The sequence below is a fragment of the Notechis scutatus genome, chromosome 1, assembly GCF_049901735.1.
Source record: "Notechis scutatus isolate UNSWTSFEM ecotype Mainland chromosome 1, rNotScu1.2, whole genome shotgun sequence".
Taxonomy (NCBI): domain Eukaryota; kingdom Metazoa; phylum Chordata; class Lepidosauria; order Squamata; family Elapidae; genus Notechis; species Notechis scutatus.
The window spans coordinates 273,521,292-273,544,397 of NC_142009.1; the positions used below are offsets into that span (position 1 = coordinate 273,521,292).

General features: G+C 36.5%; 1 protein-coding gene across 4 annotated transcripts in view; it reads left to right on the forward strand.

Moving 5' to 3' along the window:
- The window catches only part of PCNX1 (pecanex 1), a 98,988-nt gene that overhangs the window by 70,159 nt on the left and 5,723 nt on the right, over nucleotides 1–23,106 (forward strand). For all 4 annotated transcript variants that reach the window (XM_026671106.2, XM_026671107.2, XM_026671108.2 and 1 more), the window contains 17 exons: nucleotides 282–391; nucleotides 2,475–2,580; nucleotides 3,711–3,803; nucleotides 4,819–4,969; nucleotides 5,240–5,381; nucleotides 6,993–7,170; nucleotides 8,675–8,783; nucleotides 9,002–9,131; nucleotides 9,984–10,042; nucleotides 11,783–11,998; nucleotides 12,473–12,726; nucleotides 14,516–14,746; nucleotides 15,184–15,284; nucleotides 16,830–16,980; nucleotides 18,562–18,792; nucleotides 19,813–20,087; nucleotides 20,762–20,967. In XM_026671106.2, the coding sequence (XP_026526891.2) occupies nucleotides 282–391; nucleotides 2,475–2,580; nucleotides 3,711–3,803; nucleotides 4,819–4,969; nucleotides 5,240–5,381; nucleotides 6,993–7,170; nucleotides 8,675–8,783; nucleotides 9,002–9,131; nucleotides 9,984–10,042; nucleotides 11,783–11,998; nucleotides 12,473–12,726; nucleotides 14,516–14,746; nucleotides 15,184–15,284; nucleotides 16,830–16,980; nucleotides 18,562–18,792; nucleotides 19,813–20,087; nucleotides 20,762–20,967 (2,743 nt within the window). The remainder of the gene's footprint in view (nucleotides 1–281; nucleotides 392–2,474; nucleotides 2,581–3,710; nucleotides 3,804–4,818; nucleotides 4,970–5,239; nucleotides 5,382–6,992; nucleotides 7,171–8,674; nucleotides 8,784–9,001; nucleotides 9,132–9,983; nucleotides 10,043–11,782; nucleotides 11,999–12,472; nucleotides 12,727–14,515; nucleotides 14,747–15,183; nucleotides 15,285–16,829; nucleotides 16,981–18,561; nucleotides 18,793–19,812; nucleotides 20,088–20,761; nucleotides 20,968–23,106) is intronic.

Here is a 23,106-nt window from a genome sequence, read left to right on the forward strand (position 1 = left end):
CGAGAAAGTCCAGTAGCCTTTTGGAAAAAACACCTTTGGAACAACCATGACTAGATGACTGAGAGTCTCCATAGACATTTACATTTTATTACTTTGTTTTGTATTAATCAAAAAGCAGGTTTAAAATAATCCCCAAACCAAACAATCTTGTGGTTTACCATTATGCAATTGATGTTATTCATTTTTAGTGCAGAATTTCTAACAATTTTAAAATAAAAATGATCTTTTATACTATAGCTTGACTTAATTGTTCTGATATAGGAATACATATTTGTCTACAGGATTCTTGGGATGGTCAACATATTCCAGTGCTTTTTTCAGTATTCTGTGGTACATTAGTGGCAATTTCCTATCATCTCAGCCGACAAAGTAGTGATCCATCTGTCCTTTTGTAAGTGATGTCTTCCTGTTCCTATATTACATCAATTTTGTTTCTCAAATTGAGAAATATAGAAGGAATTAACTTTTCAAAAGCCTAAAGCTGCTTCTATGAACAAGGTACTTTAACTCACTTAGAACTAGTAGTAAATAGATATAGGATTGGAATTGTAGCTTTTTGCTGCATTGAAATTTCTTCCTTAAAAATGCTAGGTTACTCTGATCACTGCCATAGACTATGATGATTCTGAAGCATTTGTATATATAAAAGGCCCAAAAGGCCTTGCTCATGGTCACTAATGCATTAGTCACTTCCCAGTTGGATTTTTGCAACACGCTTTATATGGGACTGCCTTTGAAGATCACTTGGAAGTTACTAGTCCAGAATGCAGCAATACGCACAATGTTGGGGGCTCATAAGTTTGCCCAAATTGCATCTTTATTGAATGAGCTGCACAGCCTCTTTATTGAATGAGCTGTACAGTTTCCTTCCATGTGCTTGTTCTCACATTTAAAGCCATACATGGCACAAGACCTAGTTATTTGTGGGACTACTTCTCCCTAAGAATATCTGCCGATCCCACTAGATCACATAGGGTAAGCACGCTTCTGGTTCCTTCCCTGAAATCTTGTCATCCAGTGGGACCTCAGAAGTGTGCCTTTTCTGTGATTGCCCCTACCTTGTGAAAGCCCTCCTCCCATCAGAAATTTGATAGGTGCCTACCCTTCGAGCCTTTTGTAAGAAATTAAGACCTGGCATTGTACCAAGGTGCTGGGATAGTACTGTTGTCAGGCACAAATAAACAAACCACTTTTTTTAAAAAACAAGTTTTATTCAGTTTTCATATTTTAACATCTCTTTTTAGTGAACAGCATGATTACAGGTTTCACATATACATACAAATATGACCATAGTTACATATTCAATTTTTGTATTCAATTTCTTATCTTAACAATGGTTTTATACATTTTCTGTTTTATTATATTATTCCAAATGCTTATCTCATTATTTAATTCACTTTGTTAGCTTCATAATTATTATACTTTAGTACTTTTAACTGTCACGTTTGTATATTTCATCTTAAATTCTGATTAAAAACACTCCTATAAATTGGTTTCCCCCCCTAAAATATCAGTTTAAGTACGCTACCTCTAAGTTACATATTCATTAATTATCTCCCATTTTAAATACCATTAAATGACAAACAAACCACTTTTGAAGAGTTCAATTAGCTGTGTTATTGCTGAAGCTTGTACACAGGAATTTTCTTAGACTAACGGTTTGCACCTGGGTAAGGCTAGGTAAAGTTCAATGGCATTCAAGGAGAGGTTGGACTTTGCCCACATAGAGATTCTAGACTACCGTAAGTCCCTGTTTGACTCCTCTCCCTGGTTCAACCAGTCCCTCTCCTAAAACAGTATAGATAGGTAGTTTGGAATATGGGCAACTGGAGCCTACCATGGGGAATCCTAAAGAGATGATTAAAGCACTGTTTTCTTGTTTTTTTTGTTTTACTGTTTTTATGATTAAAAAATTAAAGTTAAAAATTACACAAAGCTTTAAATTACTTACAGATATGTTTGAAATATTGAACTGAAACCATTCTGACGATATCCAAAAGATTAGTGTGTAATAGTTAAATGGTAACATTCATTTACATTTTCAAGTTTCATCTGTTTCAGTGAAATTATGAATGATTGGCACCTTGCTCTAGAGCAGGGGTATTAAACTCGCTGCCTGCGGGCCAGATGTGTCACGTGCTGCTCCCGCCCCCGGTTTAGCAAAGAGGAAAAAAGTCCCAATACGTCACATGACGCCACCATAACAACGCGAGTTTGACACCCCTGCTCTAGAGGATATGTATAAGCAATTTTGTAACATTTTATCACATGATCACGTGTAAAAATATTCAGACAGTGGAGATACCAAAGAGTGATAGAGCTCTTTTTTATAGATACCATTTGTTTTATTTAAAAAAAGGAATGCTCATTTTCCTTTAAACTTGAAGGGATGCTTTACATTTGCTTAGAATATAGTAATGAACAATGCAGTTCTTTTCTGTAAAGACTTTGTTTAAAACAAGTATTTACTTTAGCTCTTTAGTGCAATCAAAGCTTTTTCCTACTTCAGAAGATAAAAACCCAGAAGATCCATTATCTGAAGTCAAAGACCCCTTACCTGAAAAGCTTAGAAACTCAGTGGTAAGTTGTAACATAGTTCAAATTACTAATAATTCTCACAAGTTTGCTATTATGAGTACTAAATATTGAGCTAAATAGTTGACGTATTTCTGGAATATTTAGGAATAATCACCGTCTTAGTCATAATCTAACATATTATTTCCAGTAATATGAACAATGCTAATGTCTGCTATAAATAAGCCAAATCTGTAGTATAAGACTAGTGAAAGATTAATAGGTAGCATGAACAGGGGAAACTTCCAGAACTATTAATACTGATAATTGTTCATCTGGAATTTGTGGGAGATACAGTCCAAAACATTAGAATGCAGTGGGTCATGTGGTTAGGACACTGGGTTGGAGGTTAGCAACATCTGTGTTCGAGACCCATGTACTGCTGCATAGTTGGGTGAGCTCCAGTCATTTGCTCCAGCTCCTTGATGAAAGGAGCCCCCACAGGCATCCCCCAGGCAATGGTGATGTCATCGATTAATCCTTTCAACCCAGAAGTGCTTTAAACTGTGCCTCCGACACAAATGGGATGGGGAGTCCAGAATATTTGGAAAACATCCCAATGTGCATGGTCTATGTCAATATTTCTATGAAAAGTATATGATTATTTCAGAATATCTAAATATTTGCATATTTTTGCCACCAAATCGGAATTGGAACTTTTTAGGCTTATGGGTGTTATTATATTTACATTATATTTATTATATTAAATCAAACAATACATTCTGCTGTAAAAACTTTGTACCATTAGTCGAGTGTGGAGCTAATAACGCCATGGCTTAGGGATGCTTTGCTTCCTCAGGACCTGAATGACTTGCCATTCTTGAAGGAAGCACGGATTTTGATCCTGTAAGTGAATTCCACAGGAAAATATGAGAAGATTTGTGACACTCTGTTCTAAGAATTTTCTAAAAAAATTATCTTTGTACAGCTTAGCAAGTCATCTGGTACCTAACCTAAAATTCCACAAATACATCAATAAAAACTGGGAGGGGAGTAGGTTTTGAGATTCTGTAACTACTAATTGCAAGACTATATTCTGAAACTTGTGTTCAAAATAACCATGTGCGTAATAAAAATGTGGAAATTTTATAGAACCTTCTTGACATGCAGATGGATTGTCTTTTTCTTCTTTCTAGAATGAACGTCTGCAGTCTGATTTTGTTGTTTGTGTAGTCATTGGTGTACTTTATTTTGCAATCCATGTCAGCACAGGGTTCACAGTATTGCAGGTAAGATTGATTTCTGCTGTCCACTTAAAAATCATGACACACTTTTCTTTCATAAATCTTTCTTGGATATTTTTTGTATTGCTTAACCACATAGAAAACATGTTTCTAAGTTCAGTCATATCACATTGATTCTATGTATGTCTCTCTTTTGTTCTTACTTTAAGTTTATTCCAGCTAGTCCCCATTGCTATTTTAAGAATTTTAAATAAGGTGGGAAAGATATGAGGTAGCCTGTGATTAGAAAATTATCTCATTTCTCCATGTTTTTGCTTGTGCAACATTTTCTAGAACAGGCTGATGTGTTTGGTAATATGAGTAAATATGGAAACTTGGAATGCAAAAAACCATGTTGTACTGAAACTGCTGTCTGAACAGACCAGAATCTCACTTTTGTTTGTTTTTGTTTTGTCTGATACACATGCTATAAAATGCAAATACTAAAAGGACTATAGCAAGAAAGTTAGTAAACCTATCAGTGGGTGGCGACTAAATGATATACTTCCAGCAAATTCAGTGGTTAAGGAGCTGGAGAAGAATCTAGGTTTTAATCAAATTCATCCAGAGAAGCTCATTTTAAAACACCCATATTTTCTTAAAGGATAGGTGAGAAAATATAGAGGAAGAAGTGCTCCAACCCTGGACAAAAACCAGAATTCTAATAATAACATGTAGTATAATATTCTGCATTTAAAGTACACCATTTAAAGGGAAAATGCAGAATTCTATTCCCATTTTCCTTCAGTTGGTATCATATTCCCATAAATTGATATACATCTTAATCAAGGGAAGCAACTAGAATTCAACAGGGGACTACTTCTTGTGTTTCTGATGTTTCTGATATGCCCTGACATACAATGTTAATTGGTAAAATTAAGCAGAGGAAAAGATATTTTTTTAATCAGAGCTGCAATTTACTATGAAATAAAGTAAACAAAGTAACACAATTCTGAAAGGGATGGTTATTGTATTTACCTGATTTTGAAATTTATTTGTTTTTCTTAAAATTTTCTTTTAGCCTGTTTTAAGTTACGTTTTGTATGCATTGGTGGGATTAATAGGATTTATGACCCATTATGTGCTGCCTCAGCTCCGAAAACAGCTCCCATGGCACTGTTTTTCTCATCCATTGCTGAAAACCAAGGAATACTATCAGTTTGAAGTCCGCAGTAAGTAGCATAATTTGCAGTAAATATTGGTTGCATTATCACTAAATATATTGAGTTTTTCTAATTAACCTGAAACAATTCTATCTACAGTTAAATTACATGCTAGTTGTTTTTCTTTTTACCATAGAAACCTTATTCCTCTCTCTATGCATAAAGAAAGACAGTTCAGCTGTCTTAAGGATGTTCTGTTAGAGGTATTAGAGTTGAGTTTGATATTCTATGCATACTCCAAAAATATTTGATTTCAGAATGTCCTCTTTGAATTCTTAGATGCCGCACATGTTATGTGGTTTGAAAAAGCTCATATATGGCTTCTTTTTGTGGAGAAGAATATAATCTATCCCTTGGTAGTCCTCAATGAGCTCAGCAGCAGTGCAAAGGCTATTGCTAGTCCAAAGAGATTAAATACAGAGTAAGTAGAAAAAGGCATGCATCTTTATTTTACTTTTGTTTTAATTATGATTAGCATTTTGGAAAAAAGGTGTCTGTTTGGGAGTTTTGTTTCTAGTTTCACTTCCCCATTGTATAACCTTTCCTCACTCTCAACAATAGGAAAGCTTTAATGCCTGTCTCATGCAACTGTAGAATAAGAAGGTTTCATTCAAGCCATTGAGTTCAAATTCCTGCTTAATACAGAAATTCAACTTTAAGTTAATGGCAGTAGCAATAGCACTTAGATTTATATTCTGCTTCACAGTGCTTTACAGCCCTCTCTTAGTGGTTTACAGAGTCAGCATATTGCCCCAACAATCTGGGTCCTCATTTTACCCATCTTGGAAGGATGGAAAGTTGAGTCAACCTTGAGCCTGGTGAGATTTGAACTGCCAAATTGCAGGCAGCTGGCAATGAGCAGACATAGCCTGTGATACTGCATTTTAACCACTATGGTTCTTCTAGAGAAAAGGCGCCTACAATTTCCCTTGTAATATTTTTCCACTGTGAAAGTTCTTTTATTGTTAGGAAGGAAAGTTTGAATCTCTCATTAATTTTTTTTTACCTAAATCTCTACAAACTTCCACACAAACTCTCCACCTGTCCCTTCTCAAGCTTAAATTATTTGATACATGAAGTCCTCCTTTTCAACACCCTGTGTTGGAGATTCCAAACCTTTAGTTTCTCTGCTTTCTGAAAACTACCATATTATTGGGACATATCAGATATTAACATTTGCATAAATGAATGCTACCTTTTATTTTGTCCAAGACAATGGAATGTCATAAAAATAATATAAAAAGACTCAGAGCCCTATCCATCTGACTGTCTATCTGTCATCAAGGTGACGCTCCAAATCCAATAAGAGAATGGGGCCAAATGTGGTATGAAAGGGAAACTTGGCACGCATGCCGGAAGTGGCACACAGAGCCATTATTCCCGGCACGTGAACCCTCACCCACAAAAGTTCTACTGCGCATGCGTGCACACTGACAGCTGATTGTTGGGTATCTGACACACATGCGTAGCGGTGCACGCATGTGCAGGAGACACACATGTGCAGAAGCACGCATCGTGGCTTGCATGCGCAGGAGGCATGGAGGGGTGCGCACATTGCCTTCTGGGTGATGGCATGCAAGCACGAGCAGACAAGTGCGCATGCAATTATCAGCACGGGAACCCAAAAAGGTTAGCCACCACTGCCCTAGATACATGGGTATCCACTGATGGACAAGTGACAAAATTGAAATTGCAGTGCAAATTGTGCCTGTTAACAGATTTGCCTATATTGTTGCAAGGGAAATAGAAAAGGATGGAGCTGGCATTCTTCTGTTAGATGCACATTTTGTTACCTTAGTGTCATCACAACCAGTTACAAATCTGTAATATGCTGAGAACCCAAACAAGATCCTGCGAGTTAGGAAACCTAATAAACAGTAATTTTAGAAAATAAGTTTACTGGGAATAATCAACAAAATAATCAAGTAGAGGGGAGTGAGGCAAGAAGAAACTAATGGGAATTTCTAAAGGAAAAACTAAGGGAATTCTTTGGCTTCAGGTTTCATCTGAAATTGTATTTTTCTCATTGCAGACTTGGTGCTTTAATGATTACTATAGCTGGTATGAAGTTGCTGCGCTCATCTTTTAGCAATCCAACCTACCAGTATGTCACTATCATTTTTACAGTGCTTTTCTTTACGTTCGATTACAATCGATTCTCTGAAACCATGCTGCTAGACTTGTTCTTCATGTCCATACTCTTCAGCAAGGTAAAGTTAAATATAGCATTGGCAGTCTATTCCATATTATTACAAGCAAAAGGCAAAACCTGGCTTAGTCTGAACATCTCAACATCTGCCAGAGCAAAGGGGGAAAAGGATTTTTGTGTAGCAGAACTGTCTTTTTGGTCATGTACTATTATAAAACTCAAGCAGATCTTTTTAACACAGATTTAGTTCATATATGTTAAACTCTTATTTATTTAGCCACGGTTCACTGAATAAACTACAGATGGCTGGTTTTGAGCAATGTACGAAGCCATAAATTATTATTTATAAAGTATAATGGCTGGCTTCACACAAACTACTAAGCTGAAACCAGTGTTAATGTCATGTGAGCACAACCTGTATTCTCCTTCAAGTATTATTTTATTGTTTCCTGTGGGTGGTTTAGTGTGATGTATGCCTTGTTACTAATTGAAAGACCGTGTAGGTTTCTGACACCAGGGTCCCCAACCACCGGTCTGCGGACCGTACCGGTCCATGGAACAAGTCCTACCGGCGCTGGTTCATATGGCCGCATCTTTTTGATGAAAAAGTGCTTCCGGTGAGCTTTTCCGGTAGAAAGCTCACCGGAAGCACTTTTTCATCAAAAAGATGGCTGGCGTTAAGCTCGTGAGCTTTTCCGAGTAGAAAGCCATTTCTACCCGGAAAAACTCACCGAGCGAGCCGCCATCTTTTGATGAAAAGTGCTTCCGGTGAGGTCACCGGAAGCACTTTTTCATCAAAAAGATGGCGGCGCCAGCTAATGCCGGTACCGGACCGCACCATAAAAAGGTTGGGGATACCGGGCCGCAGCATAAGAAAGGTTGGGGATCACTGCTGTACACGAATTAATAAGCAAACAGATAAACAGGAATTGTTATGGTACCAAGTATAAAGGTAGGCTATCCCATGTGCATTTTGATCAACGTTAGCTAATCTCAGAAAACTAAATAAAATTGTACATATTAGACACATAAAGTAAAATTGGGTAATTAGACAAATTTGCATTGGAGATTTAACAGGATATCTGGTAGACAAAAAAACTGTGAATCTGAGAAAAAATATCCCAAAGTAAGCCAACATAAACTACTGAAAAAATGGTTTGTTGCCAAGAAAAATACATGGGCAAAAATACATGAAGTCATCAGAAGTGACGACCCACTCTACTTTTAAATTTTTCCTAATCTTACAATGTAAAATAAATGGCAATGTCATGGTATTTCCCCTCCTCTATTTTAAAAGGGAACCCAGAAAAATTCCACTTCATTTCTGTTGTTGACAGTGTCTTTAATCGGTTTAACAGGGAATGCTTACCACACAAAAATCTGACAACTGGGATGCGGTGGGTAGGTCTCTGTGGCTCCCTCACATTGAGTTCCCTTAAGCCTTAATGAAAAAGTTATTTTGCACATGTTTCAAGAGGATAAAATCCATGCACGATTATGCTTCTGTATTGCTACTCCTGCTGGGGCTTATATTTCTAAATATTTTATTCTGATTTCTTTTGTAGCTCTGGGAACTTTTTTACAAACTGAGGTTTGTGTACACTTACATTGCTCCTTGGCAAATCACATGGGGATCTGCTTTCCATGCTTTCGCCCAACCATTTGCTGTGCCCCGTATCCTTTTGAAATTCAAACTTATTTTAATTTGATCTCCTGAAATCTAAATCTAGTAGAGAAAATATACGTTAAGTGATTACAAAAAGCAAAGATGAATTCACGTGCTCAATGTTGTAAGAAAAAATAATAGGGGACAAATATCCAGCTTCATTCTATCCTGCTAATAAGAGATCTGAGTAACAATTTATGGCATCCTTAACTTTATTGTCTGGTAGATTCTGCAATGCTGTTTGTCCAGGCAATCGTGTCTGCCTTTTTCTCTACCCCATTGAACCCTTTTTTGGGAAGTGCAATATTTATCACCTCTTATGTCAGACCTGTCAAGTTCTGGGAGAGAGATTACAAGTAGGTGTTACTGAAATCATACAAGGCTTTCATGTATAGTATATTTGTAATGCGTTGAAAAATCAAATATTTCTTCATGAAATTGTTGGATTGGTTCACTCTAGAATTTAAAATAAATGTTTTAATCTCAAAGGCACAAATAATGTTTCTTTTCTTGATACTGACTATTCTGAATATATAACTTAAATTTAAGAGGGAAAAAAACTACAGAGCTTCAAATATTTCCATTTATCAAATATTTTTTTAAAAGAGTGGAAAAGATTTGAGTTTCTCAGTGCAGAAGAATCTGCTTTTTTTCTGGCCAGACATTCTCATTTTAATATGTTTTTCTAGCAAGTCGTGCCAGAATTTAAAGAACTATAATTCAGTTTGTTTCTCCTGCTTTTAGTAATGTTTTGATTTATTTATTGTTATGGCCTCCTAAAATGGATTTTTATGGCAGCTGTAAACTTTAGCTTTCTGGTTGCCACAACATTCATGAAAGTATCACTCAGAACTTTGAAAAACAGACAGGATCTGTTTTCACACCCAGAAAACATATCTGGCTCAGCCCCTCTTATCAGAAAACAAGAAGAAAACAAATGACTGGAACTAGCACTGTTCATCGCCCTGTTGTCAGTTCTGTAACAGGAATAGTGTAGCAGGGAGTCAAATATTTTGAAGAGCATCAATTGGGGAAAACTCTTATTGTATATTAACTTGTACATATGTTTCTCCCTTAAGATAAGGCATGTAAAAATGACCCTCTGTCTGGAAGGTAGAACGGTAGGAAAAGAGATAGAATAAGTACCCCGTGGGGCTTCATTTCAAGGCATTTCAGGAGTACAAGTAACTCTTTTGTCTTTATTTCAGCACAAAACGAGTGGACCACTCAAACACAAGACTGGCTTCTCAGCTTGACAGAAACCCAGGTAATATTGATGAAAGTAGGTGGGTGAGCTGTTGGGTGGATTATGCAATGGCTCAATTCAGTCCATACCTTTTTTTTAATGCAAATCAAAATTAACCTGAAAATCTGTAGAGATTCTCAGTCATCCTGGTCATGGTTGTCCCAAAGGTCCTTTTTTTTCAGGAGGCAACTGGACTTCTTTTTTTTTTTTTTTTTTTGAAGATATTTTACTTCTCATCCAAGAAGCTTCTTCAGCTCTGACAGGATAGTGGGGAATGGAAGGATTTAAATTTAAAGAAAAAACAAGAAAGTCCAGTTGCCTCCTGAAAAAAGTACCTTTGGGACACATTTCACCTGATGAAAGGTGATATTTTGCAACAGTATATACCTGCTTTTATAACATACATTAGGATTCTGTCTTTGAGAAGTGTATTATGGAGGATAAATCTTAATAAGAATTTTGTTTTGTTTTGTAGGTATTGTTAGTAATTTACTTGAAATTTATTTGCAGCAAATACAGTTCATTCTTAGATACTACATTCCGTAATCATTCAAATCTTGCTTGTTTTATTGATTTTATCTATATTCTTTATCACTTGTCTTCTTAGATGATGTGATACATACTACATGTAGTTCTCGACTTATAACAGTTCATTTAGTGACCTTTCAAAATTACAATCACACTGAAAAAGATGATATGACCGTTTTTCATACTTACGATCATTGCAGAATCCCCATGGTCATTTGAACAAAATTCACATGCTTGACAACTGACTCATATTTATGATGGTTGTAGTGTTCCAGGGTCATGTTGATCTCCTTTTGCGACTTTCTGACAAGCAAAATCAATGGGAAAGACAGATTCACTTAACAACTGTTTACTAAGATAACAACTGCAATGGTTCACTTATCAACTGTGGCAAGAGAAGTCATAAAATGGTGCAAAATTCACTTAACAAATTTCTCACAACAACAGAAATTTGGGGCTCAATTGTAGTTATAAATCAAGGATTAGCTGTATTCATCTAGTAGATGAATTCAACTAATAGATGAAATCTTTTTCTCCAATTAAAGAACCACATTTTTTCAAACTGCAACTTCAGAGTTGTTACTAGTATTTCCTATTTCTATCATCTGAATAATTCTAGAGTCTTTTATGTTTTTTCCCTGTTTTTTCTGGGGGAAAAAAACCCCAAATTCTGCTTCTGTCCTTGTAAATACTCCTCTTTGCACAATCCCTATTTAAACTACCAGATATATTCTAGCAACTTGTCCTCTTATCTGGATTCCCCTTTTCAAAAAGAGTGTATCCAAAGATGAGGGAACTATCTGTAAAACAGTAACTAATTAACCTTAACCAGGGGCAAACATTAATCCTATATGCTAGGCACTAAAGAGTGCAAATCTTTTATTTCTACTTTGTCTATCTCTGTATAGTAGTATTGTAGAAAAAAATGGAGAAAAAAGTGCTGTAGCTACTATCTTGAGTTCCTGGAATGGTTCAATTCCTGATCTCTCATTTTTGGGGTGCCCTAACCTAAGAAATTTACCTTGATACCAAGAGAGCCACCTATGTTAATGTTTCTACAGTGGAAATAATATGGCTAAAAGGCAGATGTTGAGTTAGTAAAAGCTCTTAAAGTGATCATCTATCTATCCCAGTCTGTTGTAATATCTTGGGGTGATTTTTCAGTAGAATTGTAAAAATAAATAAATAAATTTATGTTTTTAGTATATTGTATTATTTTTCTCCTCCATGTAGGTTCTGATGATAATAACTTGAATTCAATCTTCTATGAACATTTAACTCGCTCCCTTCAGCACAGCCTGTGTGGAGATTTACTCTTGGGGCGATGGGGAAACTACAGTACTGGAGATTGCTTTATTCTTGCTTCTGACTACCTCAATGCACTTGTACACCTTATAGAGATTGGCAATGGCTTAGTCACCTTCCAACTGAGAGGGCTTGAATTCAGAGGTAAAATCTATGTGAATGCACTTTTAATTAAGCTTCCTGTACTACTTTCTGCTTCAGACATTGTAACATGCAAATGTAGTCCATTGGATTAATAAATATTTTAGATTGAGATGCTCTGAGTCTGGGTAAAATTGACAGAGTTGAACAAAATTCATTTTATAACCTCAGACGAATTAATCTTTTCTTTCTTCAAACACTTCAACAAATATTCTGTTGCTTTTTCTTTCATTAGTGAATTTTCTTTTAGTAATTTCTGACATCTTTCCAATGGTATATGCACTGTGGTTAAAGAAAATCTATGATAACAGACATCACTGATCAAATGATCATGAACACATGAAGGTCTTTAATTATTTATCCCAATGCTACTCATCCCATTTTCCATCAGATAGCAAGTGCAAATCATTATTTTTAAATTATCAGAACTGATATTGTTAATGCTCCTATTTTTAAGAATTACTTTTTTCATTTCAGGAACTTATTGCCAGCAACGAGAAGTAGAAGCCATCACTGAAGGGGTTGAAGAAGATGAAGGGTTTTGTTGCTGTGAACCTGGTCATATCCCTCATGTGTTGTCTTTTAATGCTGCCTTTGGCCAGCGTTGGCTCGCTTGGGAAGTTCTTGTCACAAAGTATGTCTTGGAGGGTTACAGCATCACTGACAACAGTGCTGCTTCCATGCTTCAGGTCTTTGATCTGAGAAAAATACTCACCACATACTATGTCAAGGTACATCTCTTAACATCTCTAATGTAGAATCACTTCCTCTTTACAAATGAGTACTAAGCTTCTTTTAGCCATGCTGTTAATATATGTGCGATATACAGGTCATCCTAACTTACAACAGTTCATTTAGTGAATATTCACATTTACAATGGCACTGAAAAAAATGACTTACGACCTTTTTCCACACTTGCAATCATACAATATCCCCATGGTTACATGATCAGAATTCAGATGCTTGGAAACTGACTTATATTTATGACAGTTGCAGTGTCCTGGGGTTATGTGATCACCTTTTGTGACCTTCTGACAAGCAAAGCCAATGGGGAAGCCAGATTCACCTAATCACTGTGTTACTAGCTTAAAAACTTCAGTGATTCACTTAACTCTGGTAAAGAAGGTAAACAAATAGGGCAAAATTCACTTAACTATCTCGCTTAGCAACATAAATTTTAGACTCAATTGTAGTCGTATGTTGGGGACTACCTCTATACCAATATTTTAATTATTTTCAAAAGAATGGGTGGTAATGTGCCTATAGAAAAAATCACATTGGCTAGAAATGCACTGGAGAGCAAAGTTGCTTTGGGGTTGAATGTGTAAGGAGTCTGAACTTCAAATGTAAATCCACCCAGAGAAATTAAAAATAATAAATACTGTACAAACTATTCTTCTAAATGGTTTCACATTTGTTCCTGTAAACCAACAGGAAAAACAATAAATCTGGGTATTTTCCTTTCTTCCATTTCTTTACCTTTCCTTTCTGTACTATGGTTTGGGTCTGGTAAACAAACCTTCAGGATTCAACATCTACAGAGGATGTGTTTAATCCTTCTTTCTATGTTTGTTAAATACTTTAAAAAGTTACAATTATGTGTATATATTTGTTAGTTTTTATTTTTTATTTTTATTTATTTTTTAAATAAAATTTTATTACATTTTCACAAATACAAATCTCAATCATGTTTGTAACAACATTTTGGCATAGACAAATATGTATATCTTATAAATCTTATTATCAGACATGATATTCTTCCGATTAAAATCGGAATTCTGATTTTTTTGGGAATCGCCCCCCCTTCCCCCCCTTCTTCTCCTCCTTCCCCTCCCCTCGGAGGCCCCGAGTCAGAAGTTGCTACCGCTGGCGCGGCTCTGCGTGGCTCCAGTCCTGCGTTGCCTCAGGAAGGGAAAGGCAAAAGGAAGAGCGCGGGCGGCGCTTTGCAACGGCAGCAGCGGCTCCTGGTTTTGCCTTTCCCTTCCCGAGGCAACGCGGGACTGGAGCCACGCGGAGCCACGCCAGCGGTAGCAACTCCTGACAGCCCCAGCCGGATACCTGAGCGGAGCCCGGGCGGGCGGGCGGTGCGAGCGGAGGCCGCTGAGCGGCAGGAAAAGGGAGCTGGGCAGCGATTTCTTGGCGCGCGGTGGGGGGGTCTCTTGGCCGGCCCCGATTTTTTTTTCAGAGGGGAATATCATGCCTGTATTATATACATCATTGTTATATACATCAACAAGTATCATGTGTGGTTTATTACAGGTATCTATAATTACTTCTAATATACCTTATTGTCTATATGTCTAGAATAATATAAGGTCTCTTATTTTAATTACATTAATCCATTTTTCCTACTTTTTATATCTATTCTCTTTTTATATGTATTCTTTATTATTTTTTATTTTAAATATGGTTTTAAATTCTGGAAGCCGCCTTCTTGTTGCCATGGGCGAATAGGCGGCAATATAAATTCAATAAATAAATAAATATATTGTAATAACTTTATTTTTTTTTATCTTGTAGGGTATCATCTATTATGTAATATCCTCTCCCAAGCTAGAGGAATGGTTATCAAATGAAACAATGCAGGAAGGACTGCAGCAATGTGCAGACCAGAATTACGTAGATGTAGACCCTACATTTAATCCTAACATTGATGAGGATTATGATCATCGGCTAGCAGGGATTTCAAGAGAAAGTTTTTGTATAATTTATCTCAACTGGGTAGAATATTGCTGCTCTCAGAGAGAAAAAGTAAGTACTTTGGAATAATTAAGAAACCCTATGAAGATATGCTATCTTATCTCTCAGAGCATCTAAATCCTGAAAATGTGGAAGAATTGGCAGTTGAACTTCTTAGCTGAGTCCCGTTATATATATATATTTGTTTAAAGTATTTGTATTTGCTCTGAAGGGAATTGACTGTTACCAAGAACCTGCTCAGTAAATACAATATCCCATTTGCTGATGATGGAACCTAAAAGCTTGCAGCAACTTTTATCAAAGTGAAAGTATATGTCCCATTTTGGGTATTATTCTTCACTTTTTTTTTCTTAAGAAAATAGAAAACAATGATGAAAAATTACAGTTTGAATTATATGATGGAACATAATGGTATTATGCGCACACAAACATCTTACATGCTTTACCTAATGTTTTCACTTTTTTGTCGTTTTTGTTTTTACTTAAAGCCACTCAATGCAGATAAGGATTCTTCTCTGGTTACCCTTTGCTACGGGCTGTCTGTTCTTGGTCGAAGAGCTCTAGGAACTGCTTCACATCATATGGCTAGGTACTCTTTATTTATTATTCTAGAATAGGTCCCCTAGGGCAGGGGTCTCCAACCTTGGCAACTTTAAGACTTGTGGACTTCAACTCCCAGAATTCCTCAGCCAGCAAAGCTGGCTGAGGAATTCTAGGAACTGAAGTCCATAAGTCTTAAAGTTGCCAAGGTTGGAGACCCCTGCCCTAGAATACAGCTTTACCCTTTTCCATTCCCACTCTTAACTTGACTTACCAGATTTGAGTAGCTGATTTCAGTCTCTAAATATTAGTGACAAATTCTGACAGGATAATTAACAGGAGAGAGGAAGCTTATCCTGCTGCACTTTTCCTCCATAAACATTTAGTATTTAGGTTTTTTTGGCCTTAATGTCCCTCATCTAAATGATCATAAGAAAATGTTTTCAATTAAAAAGTTGCAACTCCTTTATGCAGTATAACTGTTTGTTAGGCTCTTGGCATTCCCTGAGCTTGCTTTTCTCCCTCCGAATATTTCATGGCCAGCCTAGCTAACCTCATCAAGTACATGGTGGAGTAAAGTTTACTCCCTGCTTTGGTTAGTGTATTTGTTTCTTCTTTGGTTGATAATTTACTGCTGGTTCCTGTTCTGGCAATGGTTAATAAGTGCAGGATGATGAAAAATGGACTTAGATCTGTTGGCCCCTTTCTTTGACTTTGGTTGCTTCCGTTTTGGAATGGCTCATAACTAGACCTTATTTCAGTATGTCTGTAAATGGCTGATTTCTCAGAGTGACAAACTTTTAAAGTTGTGTTTCTCAATCTTGGCAGCTTGAAAATATGTGGACTTCAAGTAACATAATTCCGGAAGCTGCGAAAGTTGAGAAACTGCTGTAAAGAATATGCTTGCATTTTTGGATCTTTTGATTTTAATATAGTCATTGACCAGCACTGAGTTCGTATTTGATCAATGTATAAACATTGAGAAGAAGAAAAGAGAACTTGAAGAATGTCAAGAACCCAATAGTTCAACTATGGGCTACATATATTCTCCACTAGGATTGTCAGTCTCTTGTAAAATGAATAAAGAAATTTAACACACATAGTGAATGAATGATAAGGAACATCAGAAATCTTTTCCTGAACTTCAAGAATAGAATAAGTATAAAATTGATTCTGAGTGAAGTAAAAGACTCTGAGAGACAGAAATAATTTGTCAGTGAATAAATAGGCCAGGTGCTTATTCAGTAAATACCTGCAGAGTACAAGGTAGTGGAAGTTTCCAGATAGAACTGCTACTGTTCTCATTAACCCAAATAATTTATGCCACTTTTCTGCCAATTTGAGGGTTATTAGTTTTCTTTTAGTGTTTCAGCCATTGCTTGAATACATAGCCAGGACAGATGCGGAACTGAAGAATGATTGTCAGGATTTTTTTTTAAACTCTCCTGATTTATATTTGTTTATGATGGCAATTTAAATTTGCTTTGGCAGTCCATAATGTTTATATAGAAATGAAAGTCTTACTTTCTTCAACTAATTTTAGAATGCTGAATGCTTGCTTTAATGTTTGGGGTTTCTCTCTCAAACCAAACAGTAATCTGGAATCTTTCCTGTATGGGCTCCATGCCTTGTTTAAAGGAGACTTTCGTATATCATCAATTCGAGATGAATGGATTTTTGCAGACATGGAATTACTGAGAAAAGTGGTGGTTCCTGGAATACGCATGTCACTAAAACTGCATCAGGTATAAAGAATGCTTGCACACATAACCGAAAGTTATATAGATTGTTATAACTCAAACTCCGTGGGTAAGGGATTCAAGAGCAAATGGAGCTCTTGAAAAAGGAGTCATTTTAGTAATGTATGAGGAAAAGGTTTAATTGGGAAATGAATGCCAATAAACACAATAAAAATCAATTCAGTGTGTTTTATTCATTCATTCAATTTCTGTTTCGACTCAACTCAGGCAAGTAACTGGTTATATATCATCTGGTAAATTTGATAAATTTATCAGAATGACTCAACTGAGATGGTTGGCTATAGAAATTGAATAAAATAAAATAAATGAAGTTTTTTCACACATGTATTTGTATGCATAATTGAAATGTATTAAAATAATGATGTTCCAGTAGATTGAAAAATACATGGATAATGACTGGTGATACCATTCTTTATCAGTTTATTTAGGATAATTTATCAGGAAAGGTTAATTTAACTTCCAAGAAATAAATTGGCTTTGAAATTTTTTCAGTCACCTGTTTGAACAGGATTTATTTTCACAAATAGCTTCATAATTAAAGATATGTATGTACCTTATGTGAATTTGCTTTACTGTCCATATTAGCAGGATCAGCAGTTCAGTCTAGAGTGAATAGATATTTTGAATAGGTATTTTAACAGATCTGTTTGGTTTTTTTTAAAAAAAAAAACAGCTTCCATTTTTCTTTGCAAGATTACTTCATGTAGGAAAGAAATGTTATATGAAGTGAGCAAATTTGGGGGAAATGGTTGGAATTAATGGAGAAGGGAAGAATTGAGCATCTAGGAATTGAAGGGAAACAGACTATACTTTTCATTGTCACTGACTGCAAATTTCCCTGGTATTGTTTTATCAAAATTTCCCTGGTCTCCATTGTTTGGCTATTTTCTCATTTTTAATGCCAAATTTGCAGAAGCATATATTGGTTTCATTTGCATTTCTTAAAAGCTAGTGCAATTTTTACATCTTTTTGTAAAGAGAAGAGAAAAGAGAAGAACTATGTTTGCATTTGGTATTGCCATGGTGCCAGATGTTACAAATCCATCCCTGGAGAAACATATGGCTGTGATGTTTTACATCTCGGCTTAAAGCCTAGACTGTGATCTATGAATGCTTATACCAGAGGTCTCCAAACTGGACAACTTCAAGACTTGTGGACTTCAACTCCCAGAATTCTGGAAGTTGAAGTCCACAAGTCTTAAAGTTGTCAAGTTTGGGGACCACTGCTTATACAATAGTAAATTCGTTAATCTTTAGGAAAACAGAGCATTCTTCATTGTTTAATGTTTTTCTTAAGCTGATAATGATGCAATTTTCAATAATTGAATTTGGATGAATATAAACTTTGACGGTATAATTTTAGTATAGACTAAAACAATGTTCCTCAACCGTGGCAGCTTGAAGATGTGTGAAGTTCAACTCCCAGAATTCTCCAGCCAAACTTGCTATTCTGGGAGTTGAAGTCCACACATCCTCAAGTTGCCAAGACAAAGTAACACTGGACTAGAATATAATCTTTTCACAATGATGGCTCATATTAAACAGTGCTTTTACTCTTGGGTTTAGGATCATTTCACCTCTCCCGATGAATATGATGATCCCGCTGTTCTCTATGAAGCTATCACAACGCATGAACAAAATCTGGTTATAGCTCATGAGGGGGACCCGGCTTGGCGAAGTGCTGTACTTTCCAATTCTCCCTCCCTACTTGCCCTTCGCCACGTGATGGATGATGGCACCAACGAATACAAGATCATCATGCTGAACAAGCGCTATCTAATCTTCAGAGTCATTAAAGTAAAGATAATATTAATGGGGTGGATGAGACCACCTGCTGTAGGATGAGATGTAATAAGTGGGGAGGATAGGCAATTATTACTTTCTAGTATGAAATTGGTGTTTTGATTTTTTTTATATTCCTTTTTAAATGCTGTGGTTGTGTTAAGCAATTCTCTGATGTTAAATTATTTTAGGTTTTTTAATATTTTGATTAAGGAAATCTGCAGGACTTGCAGACTAGGGAAGAAATTTAAAAAAACAATTATATTTTATGTTTCATTCCATAATTGTGAGAAGTATATCACTCACTACCTTGTTATATCTCTCTTCCTACAGCATGCTAATAACAGTTTTTATCTATTTCTTGTGTATAAGCAATTTTTAAATTTGTTTATGCCAACGCTTAGAAGTAGAATAAATAATGATATAATATATGCATGAATGTGTTTCATAAAGTTAAATACAAAGGTCGCATGTTTCTGAAGTAATTAAATGAATTTTAGTTATTTTTCTAAAAGGTAAAACTTTAATGTATAATTTTAAAATTGTCTAAATCTTGAGGGTATTTATGATTAGAATAGAGGTGTGTGTGCATGTGTGTATCTATATCCTGTTTTCAGTATGTGGAGAGTCTCAATCATCCAGGTCATGGTTGTCTCAAGGATGCTTTTTTTCAAAAGGCAATTGGACTTCCTTGTTTTTTTTTTCCTTTGAAAATGTTTCACTTCGCATCCAAGATGCTTCTTCAGTTCCTCACCAGTTAGTTAGAACCAAAGAAGCTTCTTGGATGAGAAATGAAATGTGTTCAAAGGAAAAAAAAAAAACCAAGAAAGTTCAGTTGGCTTTTTTTTAAAAAAAAGCACTTTTGGGACGTTTAAAAAATGGTTGTAATTTTAGACCACTTTTGTGCTAGTAGATTTATTTGGTAAAATCAGTGAATATTTGATGTCATAAGATCCATGTAAGTTATAGCTGTCTGATTTGCATTTTTCCTCACTATTTTCCTAAATACCTTCCTGATTTCTGTATTTTTTGCAGGTAAATAAGGAATGTGTCCGTGGCCTTTGGGCTGGGCAGCAGCAGGAGTTGGTCTTCTTACGCAATCGAAACCCAGAAAGAGGGAGCATCCAAAATGCAAAACAAGCCTTGAGGAACATGATTAATTCTTCTTGTGATCAGCCTATTGGATACCCAATTTATGTCTCACCTCTGACAACTTCATATTCCGATAGTCATGAACAGCTAAGAGAGATTCTTGGTGGTGCCATCAGTCTGGGAAACATCAAGAACTTCATAGTGTCTACATGGCACAGGTGAGTAAAAGTGGTATCCAGAGTACAGTTTCTCATTTTTGTATATTTAATTAGAATGGTACACTATAAAGTTTTTATTTTATTTTACCACTTTTCTTTTTGTGATGCAAACTCAAGAGTAAGATTCCTGTCAAAAGAAGAATATTGCTTTTATTAGAAATGTAGAAAGTCTATTTCAGTATTTTGTCAATGGTCAGTTTAATCCCAGTCAATTTAACAGTCAGTTGAACCTCCTGCAAACATTAACTATGGATAAAGTTTGCTCTTTGTGAAACTCTGTTTCAGGTACAGAATGCTCCCTTAATATATCCTATTTTTCTCTGGAGTTCCAGAGATGATTTGTAAGTTTCTGAAGGTAAATTAGGCAATGCAATCTTACCTGTTTTGTTTCTCCCATCCCTACAACAGCTGAGAAAACGTGTGTTGTGTTGTGTTGAATAACTTTTGGATCAGGCTCATCTAATACCTATCTCAAGAAAGTGTTATAAGATTTATGCAGGGATAGAGAACTGTAAATGACATCTTGAATTTCTGGAAGAAAAGTAGGACATAGGATAAATAAACATGAAAAGAATAGGTCAAGATATGACTTTACAAGATTTTGGTAGAATCTGATAACTACTTTCGTCGTCTGCTTGCTGTTGTTTTTTATTTATTATCATTATTATGTTCAGGTTAAGAAAAGGCTGTGGTGCTGGTTGCAACAGTGGAGGAAACATTGAAGATTCGGATGCTGGAGGTGGTACTTCCTGCACAAGTAATAGTGCAACTGTGAACGATTCTCAGAGCAGCGTATCTCAAGGAGGTGGGAATGCAACTATTGGACAGGGATCTGGAGTAGGACTGCAACCCCCTGTCACTTCTCATCCAGTCACTCTAGGTAAAACTGAACTAGTGCCTGAGAGTGTATGCATTCAAGTACCTCACTGCCAGATTGGGATAATTAATCTTTGTTGTTTTAACTTCTGTCTTCCCATCAACAGCATATGTTAAGCATGTTTGGAATCCACAGGCCCCGTTCCATCCATTCACCTTGCAGCTTTGGTGATTCTGCAGAGGGTAATGGTAAAGATAACAAAGATCAGCACACATATAAAAGACATAATTTGTCTTCCAAAATCTCAATATTATGAAGCTGCACATATTTTCCAAATGGAAAATTCTCAGACCAATCCTAAAGTAGCAGTTTGATAGAAATAACATCATGTTTGGACTCTAGCCTTGAGCAAACTCAGCCTACCTTGGTTATCTGGGAAAAGTTTGACAAGGATTCTTGGAACTCTTACTTTAGCCATCTGTGCATGGACCCATATTCTTCCTGGTTAGCCAAGGCTTCCTTGGGTTATGACAAATGGCTATGGCACTAGCAAATTCCTCATTGAGCGAGGGAGTGGTCTTGCCACTGCTTAAAGAGCCAGTAGTTTGCCCTGCTCAAAAGCCATCACTGGATTCAACCTTTTAGGATAATGCTGATTCCATCTCCAATCTTTTCTTTCTAAAGAAGGCTGTCGAGAAGGTAGTTGTACAGCAGCTTTAGAGAGGAAACAGATTATCTTGACCCTTTTCAGCTGAGTTTGAGACCAAAATAACATTGATTGCCTTTATGGATGACCTCTGTGAGAGAGATATGGGAGGTATGTCCAGCCTGGCTATTCTTGATCTCTTAGTGCCCTTCAGTACCACTGATTGTGGTACACTTCGAAACCAGATTTGAAGAGTGGGAGGTACAGTTTTGCATTGATTTTCCTCCTTTCTTCAGGACCAGTTCTGGTTAGTATTGATGACGGGGAGGGAAGAGAGAGATCTAGCTCATGAGTCCATCCCTCAAGGTTAATTGATCTTCCCATTCCTATTTCTCATCTATATGAAGCAGCTTGGCAAACTCATCCAATAGTAGGCGTGATACTCAGCTGCTCAGAGTTGCTTCAATCCTGCTTATTCCAGGTCTTTGGGAACGAATGCCAAATCCATGCCAAATATTTGGCTGACTGTCCTAAAGATGCTCTTTTCAGGAAGCAAATGGACTTTCCTGTTTTTTCTTTGAAGATATTTCACTTCTCATCCAAGAAGCTTTTTTAGCTCTGATTGGATGGTGGAGAATAGAAGGATTTATACTCCTTTTGCAGACAGCTTTTAGAGCACGAGTGTCAAACTTGCTGCGTCACGTTGCCGTCATGTGACGTATGGTCCTTCATGGAGCTGGGGTGGGCGTGGCCTGCTCCTGATGCATCCAGCACGTTGGGCAATCAGTGACAGTTTGACACCCCTGTTTTAGAGGATTGTTGAGGCACTTGGAGGTTTATCTGGTCTTCAAAGAAAAAAAGTCAGTTAAATCCTGAAAAAGCACCATTGGACAACCATGTCTGAGAATCTCTACAGACTATCTGGCTGACTGTGTGACAAACCAATAATAATAATAATAATAATAATAATAATAATAATAATAATAATAATAATAATAATAATAATAATAATAATAATAATAATAATAGCATGCTGATGATGGCCAGTTTTGTATCTGCAGATACAAATCTGGGCATCATCAGCATGCTATTTGCTATGCTGAGCTATAAGTGCTATAGTGGTCTGAATGGGGAGAACAAGATTCAGCTCAACCCTGGCAAGACTGAGGGACCATGGTTTTAGGGTCTCCCAGATCCAGGGTTTTTCCATCTTTGGTTATGGTTGCACTGCCCCAAACAGATCTTCTGCAAAATTTGAGAGGTTCTTCTTGACTCCAAAAAGCAAGTCATAGCCATGTCTAGGAGACGTTTTTGTTTTGTAAAGCAGTTGTGCATTTTCCTGCATCAGGAGACAATGCTCATGGTCATTCCTACTTTGGTCATATAATGAGTAGATTACTTCTATGCATAGTCATGGCTGTGTACTCTATCACTATCCGGAAGCTGCAGCTGGTCTAGAATGCAGTGCTGCAGGTAGAAATGGGGCGCACCTTAATATGCTCATATTACACCTCAGTTCCATAAGCTCCAGTCTTTTCCAATGTGCATCCAGATGG